Here is a 22,164-nt window from a genome sequence, read left to right on the forward strand (position 1 = left end):
CTCACCGATGCCAATGACATAATTACCCAGCTACATTTCTGAAAGAATGCAAAAGCATTGACATATATTTTACTTTCCTACGATAGGCCGACGGGCAGGGCAGAGATAGATTTTGGTAGCCCGACTGGAAAAATTTTGCGAAAAAATGAATACAATAATAAGTATAATATATTGTTTAATAATAATGACAACTAGGATTATTACTGCTTTCTTCCTCCATCTTCAGCTATGTTTCCTGCACATGTGAAAAACTGCCTCTGCCAGTTTCTTCTGCTCAGTCTTTGATGTTTTCTTCTCTTTCTTCATCAGGTCTTTAGACACACTTTGCAGAAAGCAGCAACAATTTCTGCACCCAGCTATTCTTCACATCTTGTTCCAGCTGCTGACAAGAACTGGCTGCTTTCTTTGTCAGAACCTTCCAGTAACAGGCAAGGGTAATGGTCTGGACCAATACAGGCTGTCGCCAGTACCCCTACCACCATTCCTTCACAAGTCTGAAGTCTGGAGTTCAAACACCAGGGTGATCTCTGACGATGGCTGCCGCCCTCACATCTTACATACACACACACAGACAAAGACATTCCACAACTCTTACATATTACCCCATGTTACGGATTCAAAATATTCGAGGAGGGATACAGGAGGTAATCCAAATAACAACACTGATCCGGCCGGGTGGAGTCAAACGATGATTTTAATGAACACACGTGTGGGAGATGTACACTGCAAAACATCAGCTGTAGATCTCTCCTTAACAATACACAAACAGTTATTTTATATCATCAGGGAAATTTATAACGCCCCCTCATGCATTAAGCAGATACAATACATGCATACATCAAATCAAAACCAGAATGACTTTTAACACATTTTGAAAAGAACATCGCCTCGTCTCCATCCCAGGTGTCTTCCTGTCGCTGCCGGACACTCGCTTATCGTCTGGAACATCAGGCACACATTCTGCAACAAACTGCTCTTTTGCAGGCACAATTTTGCTGTCACAAGCAAAATGAGTCTATAAATGAGTCTATCTACTGTGTGTGTATGTGTCAACCTGAAATGCACTTTGTTTCACCTCTCACCTCACCAGCTAAACCTTGTAACCTTTCCACCAGACAGAAGGCCAGCACGTACACAACTGAAACTATATGTGTAATATATTGAGTGAATGTTTTAATCAAATGATACTACTTAAAACTTAATAAAAGAATATAAACAAATAAGAGATCATTAAGAATAACCTGATATAAGTGTTTTGTAAGCGTGTATTGCAACTGGCCAGACATATCGCTGGCCAAAGCTCTTGACCTTCAATTAATGGACTGAGCCACAGCTCTTTTATAGGCACAGAATACAATATGTATAAAATGATTATAGTCATTCCCATAACAAGAGTTCAAAGATTGCCAGTACGTTTGCTCATCTCAATATAGTCTGAAAGCTATAAGCTGTATTTGTTAATACAATATACTGCAGGCTAGATAATAACAAAAGACATTTTATTCCATCCCACACCCACCTCACAGGCCTATACCTTCAAAGAGAGAGATCTCTGACTATATTCTTCACTTAACTGTTGCTTCCCCTACTTCCACAGACGAGCAGAAGGGCTTCACACTATCTATCTATCTATCTATCTATCTATCTATCTATCTATCTATCTATCTATGTACCCCCCCCCCCCCCCCCACACACACACACAGACACACCTGAATGTTTCTGACTTTACAATGGGCCCTCTGTGAAGGTGCCATAAACACGAGGCCCACTTGTAATAACGTTCATGCATACAGCTAGTAAGAAAGTGATATTACTATTACTAAAGTGATCAGTGAATCAGAAAAGAAATCTTCCACCACAAAAGAGGCACAGCAGAAGGTGGTGTGGTGCTTACAGCAAGAAGGTCTTGAGTTTTCACAATATAAATCAGAAAACAGTAACTTGATCTTCACAAATCCAGAATGCAAATTCATGACAAGGCACAGTTATTTCCCATCCCGGTCTCACTGATGGGGACGACCTGCTTTTGGAAGTGTTCCCAGTCGGGCTTGCAAAGCGGCAGCTCTGCTTGGAAGTGTTTCCAGAACCTAGAGGCCAAAAGAAGGTGATTAAATGGTAGACTAGTACAGTGACCATTTACATGTAGCCCAAGTTATTTTTCTTTTGTTATCATTTCCATATGTCCTCTAAACATAACATGACGGCAATCATAAAGTTACTCACAAAAGTAACCATTTCATTGTAGTGATAGTTAAACTGAGAGCTATTAGGCTTGGAAATGGCAATTCATATCCTTTCCAAAACAGACAAATAAACATGCCATAAAAATAGGAGTGTATCTGTCTGTTTGCTTCCCCCCACACACAGTATGGAACAGCCGTTTCTGTCAGAGAACAGGAGTAAGTGTTGCATATATAGGGCTGTTATATGGGCTCAAATTGTGGTCATAAATATTTTGTAATTTTAAATCAGAATGCATAGTTATGAACTGAGTTTTGTAACCTTGTAAACCAAAATATCTAAACAGAAGGTTAAAAGTTTTTTGTGTTAAGTTCTAAGTAAAGCACCCCTCTGTCAGCCAAACCCATCTGTTCTCTGATTGGATTGTTAAATTTGTGATTGACATGACATTGACCAATCAAGTGAAAGGAAAAAAAAAGGGAAATTCGTACATGTAAGTTGAAACTCACACACAGCTCAGGAACTTGAGTGCAGAGTTTTACATGTAGTTTTTTGCTTTGTATCTGTAACCTGACCTTAAGACAAAAAAATTGTAACTTGTGTAAATATTTTTTTACGAACACAATTTTTTTTTACACACACACACACACACACACACACACACACACACACACACACACACACAAATTCTCATCTATAGATGCACAAACATAAACTTTTCAGATATTTTGGTTTACAAGGTAACAACTGACAGCTACGCATTCTGATTTACAAGTACAAAATATTTATGACCACAATTTGAGCCCATACTGTTATTTTAGCAAAAAGTATTTTTTGTATCTCACTTCAGGTCTGTATGTATTTTTATCTGTGTGGATCTGTCTTTGTAATCAGATGTGTTAATGTGCAACTGAATCTGTAAGTGTTTAGAAATATGTATCAATGACAGTCTTAAAGCTTTGCTCAAAGCACTGCTAATGCAGGTAAGTTATTTACTTACCCAGCATTTGAATTGGCTGTCCTTTTACATGTGACCTTGGCTGTATTTTTGCTGAGTCAGATCCTCAAAAGTGTATGCAGAGTTGTGTGTAAGTGAACTCAGGGGTCAGCTTTCTTTCAGGCTCAGTATGTACCACCAGCATTACTCAGTCTGCAAGTGTGACATTAGTTGACTGGTAGTGATGGTTGTGCCAATGCAATGTATTTACCATATGTAAACCTAATTCAGTATACACCTGTATGTATTATAAGAAAAGTTTCAAAAAGTAAACTTTATGAGAATTTGAACTACTTTGACTGATATAAGAGGTTTGTTTTAGGTGAATCATGAGTGGAGTAGTCACAGGTGTTCCTAGTTATGGATAAGATGTATTTTTTTCTTACAATAATAGCTGCTTTTGACAGGTACTGAAAAAAACAAAAGAAAATTTGAATTCAGATCTATCTGAGCATGTCTTGCATCAGCACAACCACCATGACCAGCCCTCTAACATCACACCTCAGACTGTGTAATATTCCACGTGTTAGTATGTACTGAGCCTGTCAGCCAGAGCCCAGGATTACTAAATCGTTGTCCTTCAGACAACTCTCCAAACATATAAAGATGTATAAAGATAAACAAATAAAAATTTATAATTGTCTATAAAGCTCACGAGGTGGACTTTATAGATAATTGGATGATTAGGAAACTTTCTGGAGGAAACCTGGTCTAGTTAGGAGAGACGGCATCCATCCCATTTTGGATGGAGCAGCTCTGGTTTCTAGAAATCTGGCCAAATTTTTTTGGCGCTGCAGTGGTTTGTATCATATCTATCTAACACACTCCAATTTGTGCATGTAAATGGAGAGTCGTCTTCACACACTAAGGTCAATTATGGTGTTCCACAGGGTTCAGTGCTAGGACCAATTCTGTTTACATTATCCATGCTTCCCCTAGGCAGTATCATCAGAAGACATAGCATACATTTTCTCTGCTATGCAGATGACACCCAACTCTAACTGTCTATGAAGCCAGATAACACACACCAATTAGTTAAACTGCAGGAATGTCTTAAAGACATAAAGACCTGGATGGCCGCTAACTTTCTGCTTCTTAATTCAGATAAAACTGAGGTTATTTTACTCGGCCCTGAAAATCTTAGAAATATGGTATCTAACCAGATTCTTACTCTGGATGGCATTCCTAAAAACTCCCTGAAAAGCCAGCAATACACCCACTGCGTTTAAAGTCAATTGGATGAGGAGTTGTCAACGAGCAAAGAACAGAAAAACAGATTTACAGAACATGAAAGAATTCTCAAACATATCAGATAAAATGTCTGTACTTGTGGTGGTAGATGTCTGGGTCTCGGCTGATGCGGTTCTGAAAGCCAATGTACAGGTCATCCCATAGACAGCCATGAAGCACCACGTACCTCATCACTCCAATCCTGTTTTTAATCTAAAAGGAAACCAAGAAGGGTCACTGCTCTGTGCAAGCAAATATGTTCTTGAAATATTTTGCGAATTCCTCAAACTACAAGTCTTTTACATCTTGTACAAGCACTTAATACATTAACCCTTTAAGATCTAAAAGAGGACCAAGTTTGCCAGAGCTTATATTATATTTTTACATGCTGTAGTGCCATTTTTAGGAGCATTTCAAGTTGCAATACATCAATACAACCATTATAGCCCAATGTTTAATAATATGTATGCATTAAGTGCATAGTAATTACATAAACTGCAAAAAAGTGCAATAAAACTACAAAATTAAACATATATTTCTAGTTAGAGAAATTTAAGAGTCTTATTCCTCAAAACTGTAAATACAAAAGAGTTGCACAAAATAGTTTCCCTTCACAGGAAATTTATTTTGAGTGTCTTCATAGTTTTATTTTTGAAATGCACCAATTTTTATATACTGCAGGAAAAACTAAAATGAATATTATAATACAAATTTGCAAAAAAGAAGCATATGCATCAAAATAAACTATATCCAGCAGTCCAATTTGAGTTCTAAGCATCCCAGAAACGATACAGAAAGTCATAAAGTCAAACATGATTTTAAAAAAAACCAGTATAGGCTTATAAGGCCCTGAAGGTAATTTCTGCGAAAATGACATCACTTCCGATTTCGGGCAAGTGATAGGGGACATGCAATAGTTCGCGCTCACGTCTATTCCAACGTAGGAAGTGTTATGAACAGCTGATAGGATCGGCAAAGCGTGTTTCTGGAATATTATGTTTTTGTTGCTGCAAGTGCTTTTTATGCAGTTTTTGCAAAGCTATATGTGGAAGGAAACCGTGACCTAGGACAAGCTGATGGCATAAGATACAACTCCTCCGGTTTCATATTCAAAAAAAAAATTATTGCGCTAGCTTACGTGGCTGCAGTTCTACAGGGGTTTAAAAATAGTTACGCAAAACGGAGCGGGCACACTCCAACTGGAGCATTAAGGGTTAAAAGTAAATAATGCTACTTGCAGGGCCACAATCACAAAATTAGCCTGTCCAGCAGTTCCATTTTCATCAGAACAGAGCCAGATTAAATATTCCTGTGCAACACAAAAATTCTGATTGCTCCTTGGTCCAGGAAATGCAAGTGTAGCAATATGTCACTAGAGTTGTAACAGTGTTGAAAAATAACCTCTGTTAATGTGGCTATATAATGCAGCTGCATTATTATATAATCCACCCACTGTTTTCATCTTCAGTGCCCGGTACCAAAATAGAGCAGAGCAGCTACCTGAACGCTACTCCAACAGAGATCGATTATCTTGTTAATAATTTTACCTCTATCTCTATTGAGCCAACCATCCCTTTAACATTAACTAGTACTGACTTCATGAACTTCTTCACAAATAAAATTTTAACCATTAGAGAAACAAATTACTCATGATCATTTCACAGATATAATATTATCTACAGCTACTTTAATTACCATTGATATTCACTTACTCTTTTTCTCCAATTGATCTTTCTGAGTTAACTTCAGTAATTACTTCCTCCAAACCATCAGCTTGTCTTTTAGACCCCATTCCTACAAGACTGCTCAAAGAAGTCCTGCCTTTAATTAATGTTTCAATCTTAAATATGATCAACCTATCTCTAATAATTGGCTATGTACCACAGACCTTCAAGCTAACAGTAGTTAAACCATTGCTTAAAAAGCCATCTGTTGACCCAGTGGCCTTAGCTAATATTGGCCGATCTCCAACCTTCCTCTCATAACAAAAATCCTTGAAAGAATAGTTGTCAAACAGCTAACAGATCATCTGCAGAGGAATGACTTATTTGAAGAGTTTCAGTCAGGTTTCAGAGGTCATCACAGCACAGAAACAGCTTTAAAATGGTAAATGGCCTGTATTTGTATAGCACTCTACTAGTCCCTAAGGACTCCAAAGCGCTTTACACATCCAGTCATCCACCCATTCACACACATTCACACACTGGTGATGGCAGCTATATTGTAGCCACAGCCACCCTGGGGCGCACTGACAGAGGTGAGGCTGCCAGACACTGGCGCCACCGGGCCCTCTGACCACCACCAGTAGGCAACGGGTGAAGTGTCTTGCACAAGGACACAAGAACCGAGACGGTCCAAGCTGGGGCTCGAACCGGAAACCTTCCGATTACAAGGCGACCTCCCAACTCTTGAGTCACAATCGCCCTACGATCCCTTTAGTAAAGGTTACAGATTATCTTCTTATGGCCTCTGACAGTGGACTCATCTCTCTGCTTGTCCTGCTACACCTTAGTGCAGCGTTCGATACTGTTGACCATAATATCCTATTAGAGGGTTTAGAACATGCTGGAGGTATTACAGGTACTGTGCTGCAGTGGTTTGTATCATATCTATCTAACGTACTCCAGTTTGTGCATGTAAATGGGGAGTCCTCTTTGCCTTGAGGCGACTTTTGTTGTGATTTGGCGCTATATAAATAAAATTGAATTTAATTGATTTGACACACTAAGGTCAATTATAGTGTTCCACAGGGTTCAGTGCTAGGACCAATTCTGTTTACATTATCCATGCTTCCCTTGGGCAGTATCATCAGAAGACATAGCATACATTTTCACTGCTATGCAGATGACACCCAGCTCTATCTGTCCATGAAGCCAGATAACACACACCAATTACTTGAACTGCGGGAATATCTTAAAGTCATAAAGACCTGGATGACCGCTAATGTTCTGCTTCTTAATTCAGATAAAACTGCGGTTATTGTACTCGGCCTTGAAAATCCTAGATATATGGTATCTAACCAGATTCTTACTCTGGATGGCATTACCTTGGCCTCTAGTAACACTGTGAGGAACCTTGGAGTATTTTTTGACAAAGACATTTACATCTAACTACAGTCACTGTGTTCTGGTCTTAATTAATTCACCAAACTCCACATTATTATTGTCCAAACACTTCACATTCCACATGATTATTACTCAAACAGCTTCTGCACTGAATCTCCATTGCTTCCCCAGGGTTACTGGTCTCACTCTGAGGCGCCTGGAAAGTGGCCGTCGAGCTGGATGTAGACAAGCAGGCCGTGCTAGAACTGGACACTGATGCGGAGGAGCAGGCTGTGCTGGAACTGGACGTGGACAAGGACATGGACGAGCAGACGATGCTGGAACTGGACACGGATGTGGACATGCTGGACATGGACGTGGTGTGGCAGCTGCAGGACCAGACAAGGCAGGACCAGATGAGGGAAGGACCAAACGATGGTGTGGCAACCCCTGGTGGCTGAATGGCCAGTGACATGGCTGCTGCAGATGATGGATCTGGTGGCACTGCTCGTGGCACTGATGGTTGGACCGGCTCCTTGGAGCGTCCGACGGAGACAGATGGCTGAAGGGACCCCTTGGGACGTCCAGCAGGAACAGGGGATGGCTGAAGCAACCCCTCGGACCCTCCAGCGGAGACAGACAGCTGAAACAGGCCCCTCGGACCCTCCAGCGGAGACAGAAGACAGCTGAATGGGTCCCCCGGACCCTCTAGAAGGGACAGACGCAGGGCCAGCAGGTCTAGAGACCTCTGGCGGTGATGAGACAGAATAACGAGGCCCAGAAACCTCTGGCAGAGACTAAAGAGAACCAGCAGGCACGGAGTTTTTTGGCAGGAATGAAGTTAACTGTAACTGCACAGGGAACAAAGCTGGCTCGGAATGCAACGGCTGGGTCTGTGCAGTGCAGGCGGTCTGTCTTGGCAGGGCCAGCAAGATGAAGTCCTTAGCTGGTTGAACAAGCTCTACAGAGCTTCCAGCAGAGGATGGAGGTGGCTGGGTTGACGGTTGAGCCAATGACTGAATTCCAGACAACTGAGCAGGTGGCTGAACAGCACACGACTGAAGAGGAGACGGCTGAACAGCAGGTAACTGAACTGACGGCTGAACAGCAGGTGACAGAGCAGGTAACTGAGCTGCATATTGAACAGAAGATTGAGCTGAAGACTGAACAGCAGACGACTGAACTGCAGACAGATGAACTGCAGGCATGGAAGGCCGTGAGCGGACAAAGTCTGCTAGCTCTCAAGCTTGTAGCATGTCCCGGAGACAAGAAGAAGCAAAATTAAACACACTGCACAAGGACAAGGACTATCAAAATTAAACAGGTAGTGCATGACAGACACAGACTTGACATTGAACAAAAAGGACACAGGAACAAAATCGAAGAACTAGAAATCACAGAACACAGCACTAAATTACTAGAAATACTGTTACAGAAACCAAAAGACTAATAGAGATAACAATGATGAAATCAAAGATCAAAAATAGAACAAAACTCAACACACTATGTCACCAACCCAGGATTGTGACACCTTTATTTCAGAAGTACACCTATAGTCGTGGTAACAGTATCTCGAAGAATCCATAGGTCCGTCATCCTATTCATCCTATTCATCATGGAACCATCATGGAAGGACAGGCCCCTGCACGGTATGTACCACCGGCAGATAGAGGAGGATATCCAGACAAAATGGTGGTGGCTAACCAACCGGACATAGTGGTGGTAGACAAACAGAAAAAGACGGCCGTAGTGATCGATGTAGCGGTTCCGAATGACAGCAATATCAGGAAGAAGGAGCACGAGAAGCTGGAGAAATACCAAGGGCTCAGAGAAGAGCTCGAGAGGATGTGGAGGGTGAAGGTAATGGTGGTCCCCGTGGTAATCGGAGCACTAGGTGCGGTGACTCCCAAGCTAGGCGAGTGGCTCCAGCAGATCCCGGGAACAACATCGGAGATCTCTGTCCAGAAGAGCGCAGTCCTGGGAACAGCTAAGATACTGCGCAGGACCCTCAAGCTCCCAGGCCTCTGGTAGAGGACCCGAGCTTGAAGGATAAACCGCCCGCAGGGGCGTGCTGGGTGTTTTTTTATATATATATATATATACACAACATGTTCCATATGTTAGATGGAACACATGATAATTTCATCATGAAATCATCTTGGTAGTCATGACAAATTACTATTATTCAGGTTCTGTTGTGCTGCTGTCTGTGTGTTTAGTGCTCTATAGTGACTCACCTCCAAGTAGGAGTGCTCTCTGTTTGGTCTCTTTGTGGGGAATGATAGATCCAGAAAGTCCACCAGATAGTCATAACCGTCAGTGATGCATTCAAACTTGTCATCTGTTTCAATGACCTACACAGAGACATGTGCATTTCAGCAGATTTGCATCCACTCTGAGTAAGATAGCAATGTAATGGAAAAAGAAGTGAGCCAAGGTGATTCGTAACAGCTGGAAGGAAGGGAAGTGACGATGAGGAATCAGAGCAGAGAGCTGGGTTTTTATTTTGCTTTTTTGTCTTTCATTTTAAAATGTCATCATTGCAGGATGTGAACTACATCTCTATTTCTAGTTTCTGTTAAGGTACTGCAGAGGCTGCTGAGGCATGACGGAATTTTTTTTAAAAAAAAAAACATATAAAGATAAAGACAAGGAACATTTCTGCTCAGGTATAACAAAAAAAAAAGTACACCAATGTTCATGCATGTTCATCAAACACGAAATGTCAGACTGAAAATATTGAAGTTCCTTTTAATTTTGTTAAACTTTATAGAGGAATATGAGGAATAACAGCTTTGCTAACAGCTTAGCTCATTGGATTAGCCAAATGAAGCTTATTCATAAATTCAAAAAGGAAGATCTGTAGTCCCACAGATTTTTCAGGCCAATCAGCCTCTGCTCTGCCGACTTTAAATCTCATCTGTCGTTTTCCCTTCCAGACACCATCGTGCAACTCACAGTCTAAATTCAGAGGGCGGTCCTGCCCTTTCCCTATCACTGCTGGGATTCTGTTCTGCTGCGATTGGTCATCACAGTCTAATCCCAAATACCTTAATTGAATTCTGTAAGTGAATAATTCATGTTTAGTTCCTTCTAATGTTCTCTTTATTGAATTTCCTCCCATCCATCTATTTTTTTAGCACTTGTCTAACTCATGTTCACAGAGGAAGGAGTCTAAGTTTTGACAGGGTGGGAGGCGGGGTACACCCTTAGCAGGTTGCTAGTCCATCAAAGGGCCACAATATACAATAGTTTTGGGGGGTTTTCCCCTTTTTTTGGGAGGGGGGGTTATGCATTCCCCTCCAACCTTGCAAAAATGGACAAGTGTATATATTTTAACTTTTCTGGGGGCCTCTTTATTATTTATTTATAATGAAGCAGTAAGCAGAGAAATGCTTTTAAGTAGGAAAGATCATGAAAACAAATTAAATGCCAAAGAAAAGTAAAACATTTCTGTCAAAACCATTTACCCGCACAACCAGGTTGTAGTTTTGAAAGCCAGCCCATGTGTAATAAAACTGGATCCAGTTTTGATGCTTAAATATGTCAGACTTGATGGCGCTCTTCAACTCATTCACATACAAGTCGAACTCCCAGCTGTCCTTGTAGATTTTTGCACTAGCTGGGGGATTGGTGATGGCCTCCCTATGGTTGGTCATAGCAAAGAAAGTTGCAAAGAAAATATTTCATTTAGCACTTGCATGTGCAGTTTACATGATGTATTACAGGGGTCTCAAACTCATAGCCCAGGGACCACTTGCAGCCATATGAAGGCAATATGAGCAGAGAGTACAAACATACTGAGTGACTGGCTGTGTTAGTTCAGTGAGAGTCAAAAACTAATGTGTACACTTATGTCTGCATTTTTATTTTGTTAAATAAGAACAAAATGATAGCCGAAGTGCTGCCACAAAGAGAGTACCAGTGTGTTTATTTGGTAGTTCAATGAAAGGCTTCAGTTAGTTAAGAGGGAGGAAAAAAAATCTGCATTCACATTTGCAGTTTTGTCTTATTATACAATATCTGAAAAAACAAAAACCCCAAACAAACCAAAACAAAAGGCTACATTTTCACAATTATTAGTCGTTGTTTCTTGTTTGTTTGTTTGTTTGTTTTGTAGTACCATTTTACTTGAACACTAAACTGGCATACAATGACATGACAATGCCAGCAGTGGCCCACATCTCATTTAAGTTTGAGACCCCTGTTGTATATTTGGAAAGTTACTAATCCTGCCTGTGCTCCTTATAATGATAATAACTCTTTAAAAAAATAATGCCATCATGTTATCACACAACATAGGCAAATGCAGTCAGATTTGGATTTTCTCCTTTACATGAAATAATTGAGTAGCAGTAGCTTGTCAGTAAGAATCAAAGTCATATACATTTACTGGGCACTTACATCAAAACGGGAAAAAGACGGGGCTGAAGCTACAGCTCAAAGAAAAATCAATAAAAGTGACACATTTTACTTTTACATTTGCAGTGCAGACAATGAATATTTGGACAGTGAGATTTTTTTCCTCATCAGACTCTCAGAAACAAAATGATCTGTTTATACACTGGCATTGTAGAGACTGACATTACTGTTTAAATTTCTGTGTTTTATGTAGTTGTATTACAAAGATGGAATAACAGTCTCTTTCTTTCCCACATCGACCAGGAATGGAAAACACAGATAAACATGTGAGCTATTCCAACCTGTTGGTGGGGTCTCTCAGAGCGAGGCCGAGGTCCAGCACAGCACCTGGCTGCGGTGTCCAAGTTTTGATTGCCGGTGCAAGCTTATTAATGAGTGCATTGAGGTCCTCTGCACTGTTTTTGAAATTCGTATCCTTTATGTATCTTCCAACCAACACACAGTACAAACAGACACATAAGTAAAGGGACACATAAAGCACAAATTAGGTCTCATGTGTTTAGCTTGACAGTCATTAGCAGTAGTGTCACTGTCAAAACATAAGGCCACAACTGTGTTGTACAACCATGTTTCCAGAAAACATGAATGCTGTGTATGATGTAAATAATGTTAATCACATCCTTATTTAATAACATAACAAATGTATTGAATCAAAGAGAAAAAAAAAGTCTTCAGTTTAAAGGTCTTATGCTAACAATACATTTCACAAACATCGAAGCGGCAGCAAAACAAGACTGGGAGAATTTTGTAACGTTAAAAAAAAAACCTGATAGAAAATCTTAAAATCAATGATAAATGAATCTAAGCTGCTGACAGTTATAAACACAGTTCAGTATAAAAGGAGCAGCTCATCAAAGTGGAGTCATGGTTGTAGATTGACTTGTCAACATAAACTGCATATCAGCTCATAGACAGCTGAAACAGAGCTACAATTAAACAGGGAATAGATAGAAAAAGGAGCCCATATATAGACCAAACCCTGTTTTGTTTGTTATTGTACATAGTTGTGTTTTAAATATTAACTTGTCCAGATGAACTACATATCAGCTTTGGCCTTGGAATTTAGATCAGATCAGCTAACTTTGTTGTGAGGATTCTTCTGCCAGGGAACATAAAAGTAGTTCAAAACCAAAAAGCTCTGCACTTTATTAAGTCATCTCTGATGCTGTGCAAACCCTTATTACAAACTCTACCTGTCTGATGGATGAGCCTCCACAAAGTATCCAGCGAATGGGCAGTAGATCCTCGGCTGCAGGGATTTCACCAGTGTAGCTTTGTAATTCAGCAGCTTCTTCCTCTCATTCTTGATAAACTCTGCCTTCCAGGAATCTGGAAACACACCAACAACATTTGCTTCATCTCAGCAGTTTGGTGCACTTTGACACTGTTGATCACTGTTGATTTTGTTTTATTTCATTATTTTACTTTTTTGTTTATCTGAACACATACGTGTGTGTGTATATCTACATATATATTCGTATCTGTAAATGAAAATATATGTAGTGTGTGTATATATTGTTTTTTTGTTTTATATGTCTGAAACAAATAAAGATACAATACAATACAATACAATCACAACATATCAGTTTGACAAGTCCGTTCTTACATCGCTAAAAGAGCTACATGTAACCATCAAAGATTCCAGCATAGATGCTGTTGTGTGTAGGTGGAGGTAAAACCTAACTAAGCAAACCTAACTCGGGCTCACCGCTGTATTTCCCTCCATAGAAGGTCATGGGGAATCCAGAAGCTCCTCCAGCAAAGTCAGACATCATCACGTCCACATTTTGTGGTAGCCTTCCTCCATTCGGTCTGGTGCAGTCCACAGTGTTGAGGATCATATGACCTGCAATAAAAACAACATTTTATATTATAATCAGACTTATTTTTACAGCACAAGTAATTATATTATTCAAAATGACACCTTTGTAGTCAACAATGATGCAGGTGTCCATTTCAGGATGTACCCCATCCATCAGGATCATAAATCTCAGGTGATCATCAATCTGAGTGAGACAGCAAGATTCATTTTTACTTCTTTATGGAAATCATATGATTTTAATATACAAAATGTTTTTTTGTAATTCCTCTTAAACAAATGATAGAGGCAGTGACTTACATTTTGCCAAACACCAAAGGGAAGGACTTTAATATTGGTCAGCTTAACTTGGCTTTCCTTTATATACCTGTCACAGCGGAGATACCCGTATGTGAATAACAGACCAACATTGGATAATTTATTCCCTCTGTAATTTATGGGGACAATTCAGCTCCACTTCATTACTAACCAAAACACTGGTCTGGATGTGTCGCCGACATATATCGGTATGTCCGGCCTTCTTTCTGCCAACACTTTCAGTGTGGGATAACTATAAAGGAAACAGAAAAAGTCAGTGCCCTGCACTGTAAATATAAACACCCTTCATTTCTGAAAGTTGGTCTCTTTGTAGATTTTGTATTTGAGGTTCTAGCCAGTAGGAATAAAAATATTTAACGTTCCAAAAATGTTTTTATTTCTCTCAGGGGCTCTGAAGAGCTGTTCAAAGCAGAGAATAGAAGTACTTAAATTTGGCTACATTAGATTAACATAATACCAAGTCAGACATTTACGTGAAACAAAAAATAATTATTCTTTAAGTAAATTGAAATATTGTGTAAAACATTTTAAGTTTAAGTAAGTAATTTTAGTAGTGGTAATTTTGGTAATTTTACACTGATCATTTTGTTTCTGAGAGTAAGTACACTGTACTGACTGGCCAGATTGCAGAGTGCTCTACATTACTTTTGTAATAATTTGTAATTAATTATAATTATTTTTTAATTAAAGGATGTAAAAGTCTTTTTACATGCTTTAATTTAAGGACAGTATACCTTCTCTTTACTGTGACTGTATGCAGCTGGTGCTGTTTTCCTCTTTTTGATTTTGCTTGCAGCTGGTCATGGATCAAGTATTGTAATGTAAATTACAATATTGCGCCATAAGAAATCAATAAAATTCTGTGTAATCAAGATGAATAGAACAGCTGAAGCAAAAACTGTTTGTAGATACTATACTGTGTTTGCTCTGAATCATTTACTTCAAACAAAAATGGCAGTAATATGTAATGCATATTTTTATGTATTTAACAATATTAGCAGAGCTTGCCTGAGGTGGTCTGAGTGCATATGGCTGATGTAGATGAGATCTGCACCACAAAGCCTGTCCAGGGCGTCTGCTGGAGGCTCATGGAGAAGCCACCAGCCCCTGGCAAACGCAGGACCCTTCAACCAGGGGTCGAACATGAACCTTCTCTTGCCAAGCTGTAGCTCTATGCAGGCATGGGTGAAGTATGTCACCTGAGGGGAAAGTAAAAGAAAATTTATGTTTTGGAGACTATACTTGATGTACTTTTCACTCTTAGTTCATTATTATTATTATTAAGTGCGCCTATGCCAAGAGGAACACTTATTACTATTCGTCGGATTTATTATTCTTATTCTCAATCCTCCGCCTAAAATTTTGACGCGTAACTCGCCCCACAGTTTTGAGACAAGGTTCATTTGGTGTTTATGACTTTTATAGTTTTTTAAATATTAATATTTTACTGCAAATTTTCCCACGCTTATCTGTTGCACAGTTTTGAGACAAGGGTTACATATGTTATATCATTTTGTGCGGCTGGATCTGGACTAGTATGCTATGACTTTTGGTGTTTATGACTTTTATAGTTTTTTAAATATTTAGATTTAAGTGCAAATTGGGAAAGATTCATCTTTTGGCCCCATAGAAACAGACTTCATTTGTGGTGTGTTGGCTCTCTCTAGTGGTATGCTGGGAGTGGTACACCCTGTCTACCCTTATTTGGATTACCGTAATAACGACAAAATCAACGGTGCGCACAGCATCGCTGCTTTCAGGAGCCATTGGAAGTTTTAAGGTTGCGCGAACCATTGAATATATACGGTAAGCGAAAGCGTGTATGCTTGGTGGAAAACTCCATATCCCACAAATAGTACGCCTCTACCGAGTGAAACAATGGCAGCTGCCACCTCATTTTTATATTCCTCTTATTCGTGTTTCTAGGTCACAAAATAAACTTTTAAGATATTTTCAGGTGAGAATGTAGCTGTGTAAACTTCAAATATCTGCTCGTTTTATCAAGACATCCCATATTAGCAACAGTTCTTGCTAGCTAGCTAGCGCGACTAGCTAGCTTCGCTCAAAAGCACCCGGGCTTGGATTTCAGTGAGGCTGCTCACACTCATTTCCCCGATCGCTCACAAATAGTGTTCGTCTCAGCTGGACTTATTTTTTGTTTATATGGGCCGATGATTCATTTATTCATTTTAGTAATGGTATAAACAGTGAAAGGTGGTTGTCCAGATGCTGGTTAATGTGGGAAAATAACTGAGTTTTCTCGTGGTGGCTAAGCGGAGCTCCAACAAAGGGCAGCTAGCCACCGGTGTATGACAGAAAGCACATGCGGGAAAAAGACACACACGAGGCGGCGAGGCAGCCGCCGATCGACCTGTGGTGCCTCAAACAGATGGCAGCCATGGATCAGGAAATTGAAGGCAGGAGAAGCAGACCCAAGGCGGCTGTGTCAGGTTAACTGAATTTCAGGTAAGAAGTTATGAACTGCACTCCATTTGGGTCAGATATAAACCGAGTTTAGGTGTAGTTTATTTTCGTTGTGCTGACTTTTTACAATCAGTTACAATAACTCGTACTGCGTACTAGCAGCACGCAGTACGAGTTACGAGTTTCTATACAGCTGTGTGCGCGCTAAGTTACTGATGTTGAACTTTATTTTATTCATAAGGGTTAGTTCGTAGAGTTCCCAACCGTTCCGTACAAATGGAATCGTCCCACGTTCAGAGAAAATATTATGCGTTTCGTATTGAGCCGAAAAGGAACACAGTTTGTCCCGTACTTCAGGTAGAATGGAAGAAGACACAAAGCTGGATTTATTCTGTCGATATGCAGCCTCCCCTGTCATTCTCTCGCCTGTTGCAACTTCAATCATGAAACTGATCAATGATCGGCTTTTCTCTCTTGTTTGTTTATCGCGCTAAACAACAGCAGCACGTTTAAGCTTGATCAGCTGTTGTTATAATTCATTCGATTTTAATTTCTAGTATCAGTTGATGTTTGCTGGAGCCACAGCTGTAAAAGCGGCTTATCTAAAAGTGGATTATCTCGGCAAAGGAGAAGTTCTCACTAATGCAGATTTAGACAGATTTGTCAACAATATTTGATAGTAATGGGTCTTATGTAGAAAATGTTTCAGATCTTTCAATTCAGCTCATGAAAAATGGGAGCAAAAACAAAAGTGTTGCGTTTATATTTTTGTTCAGTGTAGTAAACACAACACCATTGCAATAACCTAGATAAGTGTAAGCAACAGTAAATACTAAATATTGAATGTTATTGTGCAGCATATAAGACTGACAGCGCACAATGTGCTTTGAGGTAATAGCCAAGAAAGGTATAGTTTGTGTCTATGAGCACCTGTGTGTACACCTGTGTGGATGAGAGTGCTTGTATTTAAAAGGTTTGCCAATGCAACAATCTGCTAGAGGGTGTGGGGAGCCATAGCCCCATCTCCCAGGGCATGAAGCAGGCATGGAGGAGATCCAGGCCCTAGACATCCAGAGGTCCCCCAGAGCACGAGAGCCCAAGGAGGACCAACGGAGGGGCAGCCGCACCCTCTCCTGGAAAGAGCTGAGGAGAGTCCCAGATTTGGGGTCACCCAGCAGCCACGGAGCAGAAGCCACAGGGGGAACCAGGCCTTGTCAAGCAGCCAAGAGCCACTGGGAGTGAATTGGTATATAACTGAGCGCTGTTAAGATTCAAAATTGAGGAGGGAGAGTACAAACCACTCTTGGTCCAGTAGGTCTTTGGTCAAACAATGATTTTAATGAATACACGCGTGGGAAGACACTCTGTACGCAGACAGCCAGTAGTCCTCGACTTAATCAGAGCATACACAGATTTTTATAGCATCAGGGTTTGAATTACTGACGCCCCTTCATACGTCACAGACAGGATATATACATACGTCAAATCAAAACCACAATGACCTTTTAACACAGTTTAAAAGAACATCGTCTTCCATCTTCATAACAGGTGCATCCTGTCACTGCCGGATGCTCGCTTGTCATCTTGACACCTCAGCAGCAGTTCTGCGACAAACTGCTCTTTGCAACATCAGCAAAACATAATTAAACTTTCCCCCATAAATGAATCTAACTAAAAGTGTGTGTGTGTCTGCGTCTGTGTGCTAACCACAATTGCACCCTGTTTCACCTCGCGACTAGCTCCTGACCCCTCACCAGACAGAGAGACAGAAACCACTCTCGTATGTGTAATAATCGAACTGAAACTATGGATATGACTTTTACTAAATAAATGTTTTAATCAAGAACCTCTACTAAATATAATAACTGTGTGCATAAGCATCTTAAGGCCTTCTTAAAGCTATCTGTTACATTGTTAAAGCAATGATCATACTGCTGCTCAAAATAACTTCCTGCTTCTGCAAACTCTCTGCAAGCCTGTTTCCTGTCAGCCTGTGACTTTTAGCCTTTCTGAAAGACACACACTGTTCAACCCCTGAATGCAATATAAACTCCAGATTATATTATTAATGCAATGGTAATAATGACAATTATTTAACAATAGCAGTAAAATAATTTCCCTGCTCCACACTCCCTCTCTTGACCTCTGGAACACCAGAGGTCACAATACATTGTGTCCTCACTCAGACCCTCTCTGGTGGTCTCGGACCTCGAGATCTCCAGGATCCTCGCCCCTCCTGTGGTCGCCGAGATCAATCTTCTGCAAAGGAAACAAAACACCTTTTCCTGCACCTCCCTAACTTATCCTATCTGGGACTCTTTAATCAAAAGCCTGATCCTAATTATCTTCTTAACTTATTGACTTGTATTTATGTACATTCTTCAACGTTCCTCATCACTTTAAAACTCTTTAAGCCCTGCTTTCACGTCCGGTTGCTCGCTCTATTTTTCCCTTATCTGATCATCAACATCCTGTGCACAAATTGTCGCTGCTGCAAGTTCCTCTACTCCAAAAGAAAACAACCACTTTAATCAATTAAGTTTAAGCATATAAGCAATTACTCCTATATACATTTCATCATAGCTAAATGCTGCCTTGAAACAACTCCTGTGTGTTAACACTAACTTCATTTTAACCTCACATTTCCTATGTTATCACCTGTTTTTGGTATAGCCTTTTTATTTCATTTTGCTCCTTTAATGTAACAATACCTCCTAATTCTAGTTTATCAGACTTAACCAAAATATATGCTTTCCTTCCTCTTTGGTCCTTCTTTAAGTTCAGTTAAAAGCTAAATGAATTTAAGGCCTTTTGCCTGGAATCAATACTGTCATGTGTGTTTCTTAACTCTGTGTCTGTAAGCGTGTGCAATCCTTCATGAACTCATATTATCCTCACAGTAGATTGGCTAATCATAGCGCTAGCCAAAGGCTCGTGACCCTCCAGAGACAAATTTGAGCCACAACTCCTTTAAAAGCACAAAATGCAATATGTATAAAAATCATTTCTATTTATAAGCTCCCCCCTTTATCCTAAAAATACCTCCTATGTAATATCTGTATGTGTAATCCTACATTATAACCACTACTTCTAGAAATTAAAAAGAAATCAAAGCTGTTCTACTCCTTCAACCCTCACTAATTTTCCCTCTAAGAATTATTCCCAGCTTTGAAAAACCGGCATTGTATCCTCTAAACAGGATTCAGTTCTGTCATGGTCCTGGGCCATGTTGGCCCAGTATTCTTGGTTCCTTGTATTTTCGCTCCTTATTTAGGCCAGGTTTTCTCAGGTGTCCTATTGTGGTGTTCCCTAAGTGTTTTTTCCCTTTGTGACTCTTACCCCCTTGTGCCCCTCTGTCTATTTATGAGCTCTCGTCTCTCTTTGTGTTTATTCCATGTTTCCCCCAGCCTGTTATGTCTGTGTTCTCCCCTCGGTCTCCCTGCGTCTCGTTTCTGGTTTGTGTTATTAGCTTACCCAGTTTAGGTTTCCGGTTTCTTGTTTTTCCACCAGTGCTGTTTTGTGCCCACCGTTGTAAATAAATATTCACCTGCACCAGAGCTGCCGCCTTTTGGGTCCTTTTCTACAACTCCACACGGCTTGCCTCGCAAACCGTGACAAGTTCACTTTTAATCCTTTAACCTTAACTTAAAAATAACAGTTTCAGTTTTACCATGATCAAAAACCCAAAAGGTCCTAAAATGATCCTAAATTATTAAACAATTAAATTAATAAACCCTAAACCCCCCTTTATCTTGATACATTTCATGTGTCAAGATACTATACAAAACTTAAAAATGCTCAGTTTTCCCCACTCATGATCCAATGTATGTCATAAAATAAACTTAAAACAGAACAGTTATCAGTCATGTGTTTCTACAATTAATGGTAACTGAGTTACATCAAAAAATATTTCCCCTTTAGCATTTGGCATTCTCCCAACAATATACTATAATCCCATAATCTAACCCCAGTCAACAAAACAAAACAGAAATTTTCTCTGGTAAAAACAAATTGTTTGTCCACATTAATTCATCCTCACTCACATTCAGTCACACATTCACTCACATGCAGTCACACCATGTATTTGCTGATAGTGGAGCTTCCCGCACGATCAGATACTCCACCCTCAGCAAAATGAGCTCAGTCATTTTTTATTTTCCATAGGAAAATATTTCTTTATGCTTTTGGACTGGATTGACTCGCATAAAATCCTTTTTACAGGGACTTACGACCTGAATAGTCCCCACAGGTAGCTCTCCTCAGCCAATTGTAATCTGGAAAGCCGCCTTATATTTGCTCTTCCCGAGAATTTTCAGCGCCGTTATTCACTGTTGCAGGCCTGCTTAAAACAGAAATGAAAAATAGAGCTGATTGTTAGCTCATAAAAACAAAACAAAGTCACCTGACAGGTTTTCTTTAAGTGCACTGTTACAAAATAATGGGCCCAATTTTAGACATGTCCATGTTTCCTAAAACTCCCTCTATTAAAACAAAAATAACAACAACAACCTAACTGACAGAATCAACCCCTCACCACAACAACCTCAACAACCTTAAACACACAAGTCTTGCCACCACATAATTTCACCTCCTCAATACACCAAAAGTCTCATTAAAACCACACAATTTGCACACAAAAATCACCCCCTTATGCTCTGTAACATACTTCAATTCAGCATAAAACATAACCCCCTTTGTCATATGGCTTCTTCTATTCCTCAATTACAAACACAAATGTATTTTATTAAACATTCACACCATTGTATCATTCATACAAAATAGCAAGCTGTTCTTCATTGCATATGTTTGTGTTCTTAGCCAGGTTTAATCTCTATCTCTGCATTAAACTCCATGAGCTTGTCTTGTCTTTATAAGTTTAATGCATTTTCTGTTTGTGTGTGTGAATTTGCATATGGTGCTTTTGCAGTGTGTCAGACTCCTTCATAATTTTGCCTTTAAACAGTCAATTTTCTCCTCCCCAAATTTACTAACCCAAATTCTGATTTCCTACCTTAAATAGCAGCATTCCTTGTCCTCAGCCAGAAGGTAGGGCTCCACTTGCCACTTACCCCCTCTGCCTCAGCCCAGCGGCCTTACCCATCAGGTCCCGTCTTCTTACTGAAGCCGAGTAATCGTGACTGTGCCTGCCTTAGGTTGTCCCAGGGTTTCGAGGTGGGATCTTACCCGTCATGGGCTATCCAGCCTTCCATACTCGCCTGATACGGGGCCCAAGTGGGCAGGGGAGGGAACACACTGGCTCTGGAAATTAAAGGAGTGTAAGCTGCTTCCTTCATTGCATCTTATATTAAACTATCGCACTTCTGACTCCTTCCTAGAATAATTTCACATATGGCACTTTGTGTATGTGTGTTTTCTATTCATTAATGTAATTGTCAGTTATTTTCTCTCCCGGTCAGGGAACCACATTATTTTCTCTCTTCATTTTACCTTCTTTTGTTTGTTTGTGACGTTCTACTTTAGTTCTACTAAACCTTGATGTAAAAACAATACTCCCTTATTTCACGCACACACTCTGCATTTTGCCTACGCACACACTTCTCTCTCAGACTTCCTCTGTTCACACATCACCTTGCACTCACTCTACTATCAACTTTCATAGTGTTATTATTATTTAGTATTTTGTACACCTCACACAGAATCATTCAAATCGAGTACTCACAGCATTCACATCACAACCTTCAACTTTCACTTTCAATCCTGCAAGACGC

At 40.0% G+C, this 22,164-nt stretch overlaps 1 protein-coding gene across 1 annotated transcript in view; it reads right to left on the reverse strand.

The window, feature by feature from the left end:
• Positions 1–1,681: 1,681 nt before the first annotated feature.
• Positions 1,682–22,164, reverse strand: part of LOC113009816 (cytidine monophosphate-N-acetylneuraminic acid hydroxylase-like) — a 51,137-nt gene continuing 30,654 nt past the window's right edge. The window contains exons 5-15 of the mRNA XM_026148393.2: positions 15,020–15,210; positions 14,163–14,243; positions 13,994–14,060; positions 13,799–13,880; positions 13,583–13,720; positions 13,068–13,203; positions 12,156–12,299; positions 10,923–11,097; positions 9,690–9,806; positions 4,506–4,621; positions 1,682–2,087 (exon numbers count right to left, since the gene is read on the reverse strand). Coding sequence (XP_026004178.1) covers positions 1,970–2,087; positions 4,506–4,621; positions 9,690–9,806; positions 10,923–11,097; positions 12,156–12,299; positions 13,068–13,203; positions 13,583–13,720; positions 13,799–13,880; positions 13,994–14,060; positions 14,163–14,243; positions 15,020–15,210 — 1,365 coding nt within the window. The 3' untranslated portion in view covers positions 1,682–1,969. The remainder of the gene's footprint in view (positions 2,088–4,505; positions 4,622–9,689; positions 9,807–10,922; positions 11,098–12,155; positions 12,300–13,067; positions 13,204–13,582; positions 13,721–13,798; positions 13,881–13,993; positions 14,061–14,162; positions 14,244–15,019; positions 15,211–22,164) is intronic.

This window comes from Astatotilapia calliptera, chromosome 3 (genome assembly GCF_964374335.1).
Source record: "Astatotilapia calliptera chromosome 3, fAstCal68.1, whole genome shotgun sequence".
Lineage (NCBI taxonomy): Eukaryota > Metazoa > Chordata > Actinopteri > Cichliformes > Cichlidae > Astatotilapia > Astatotilapia calliptera.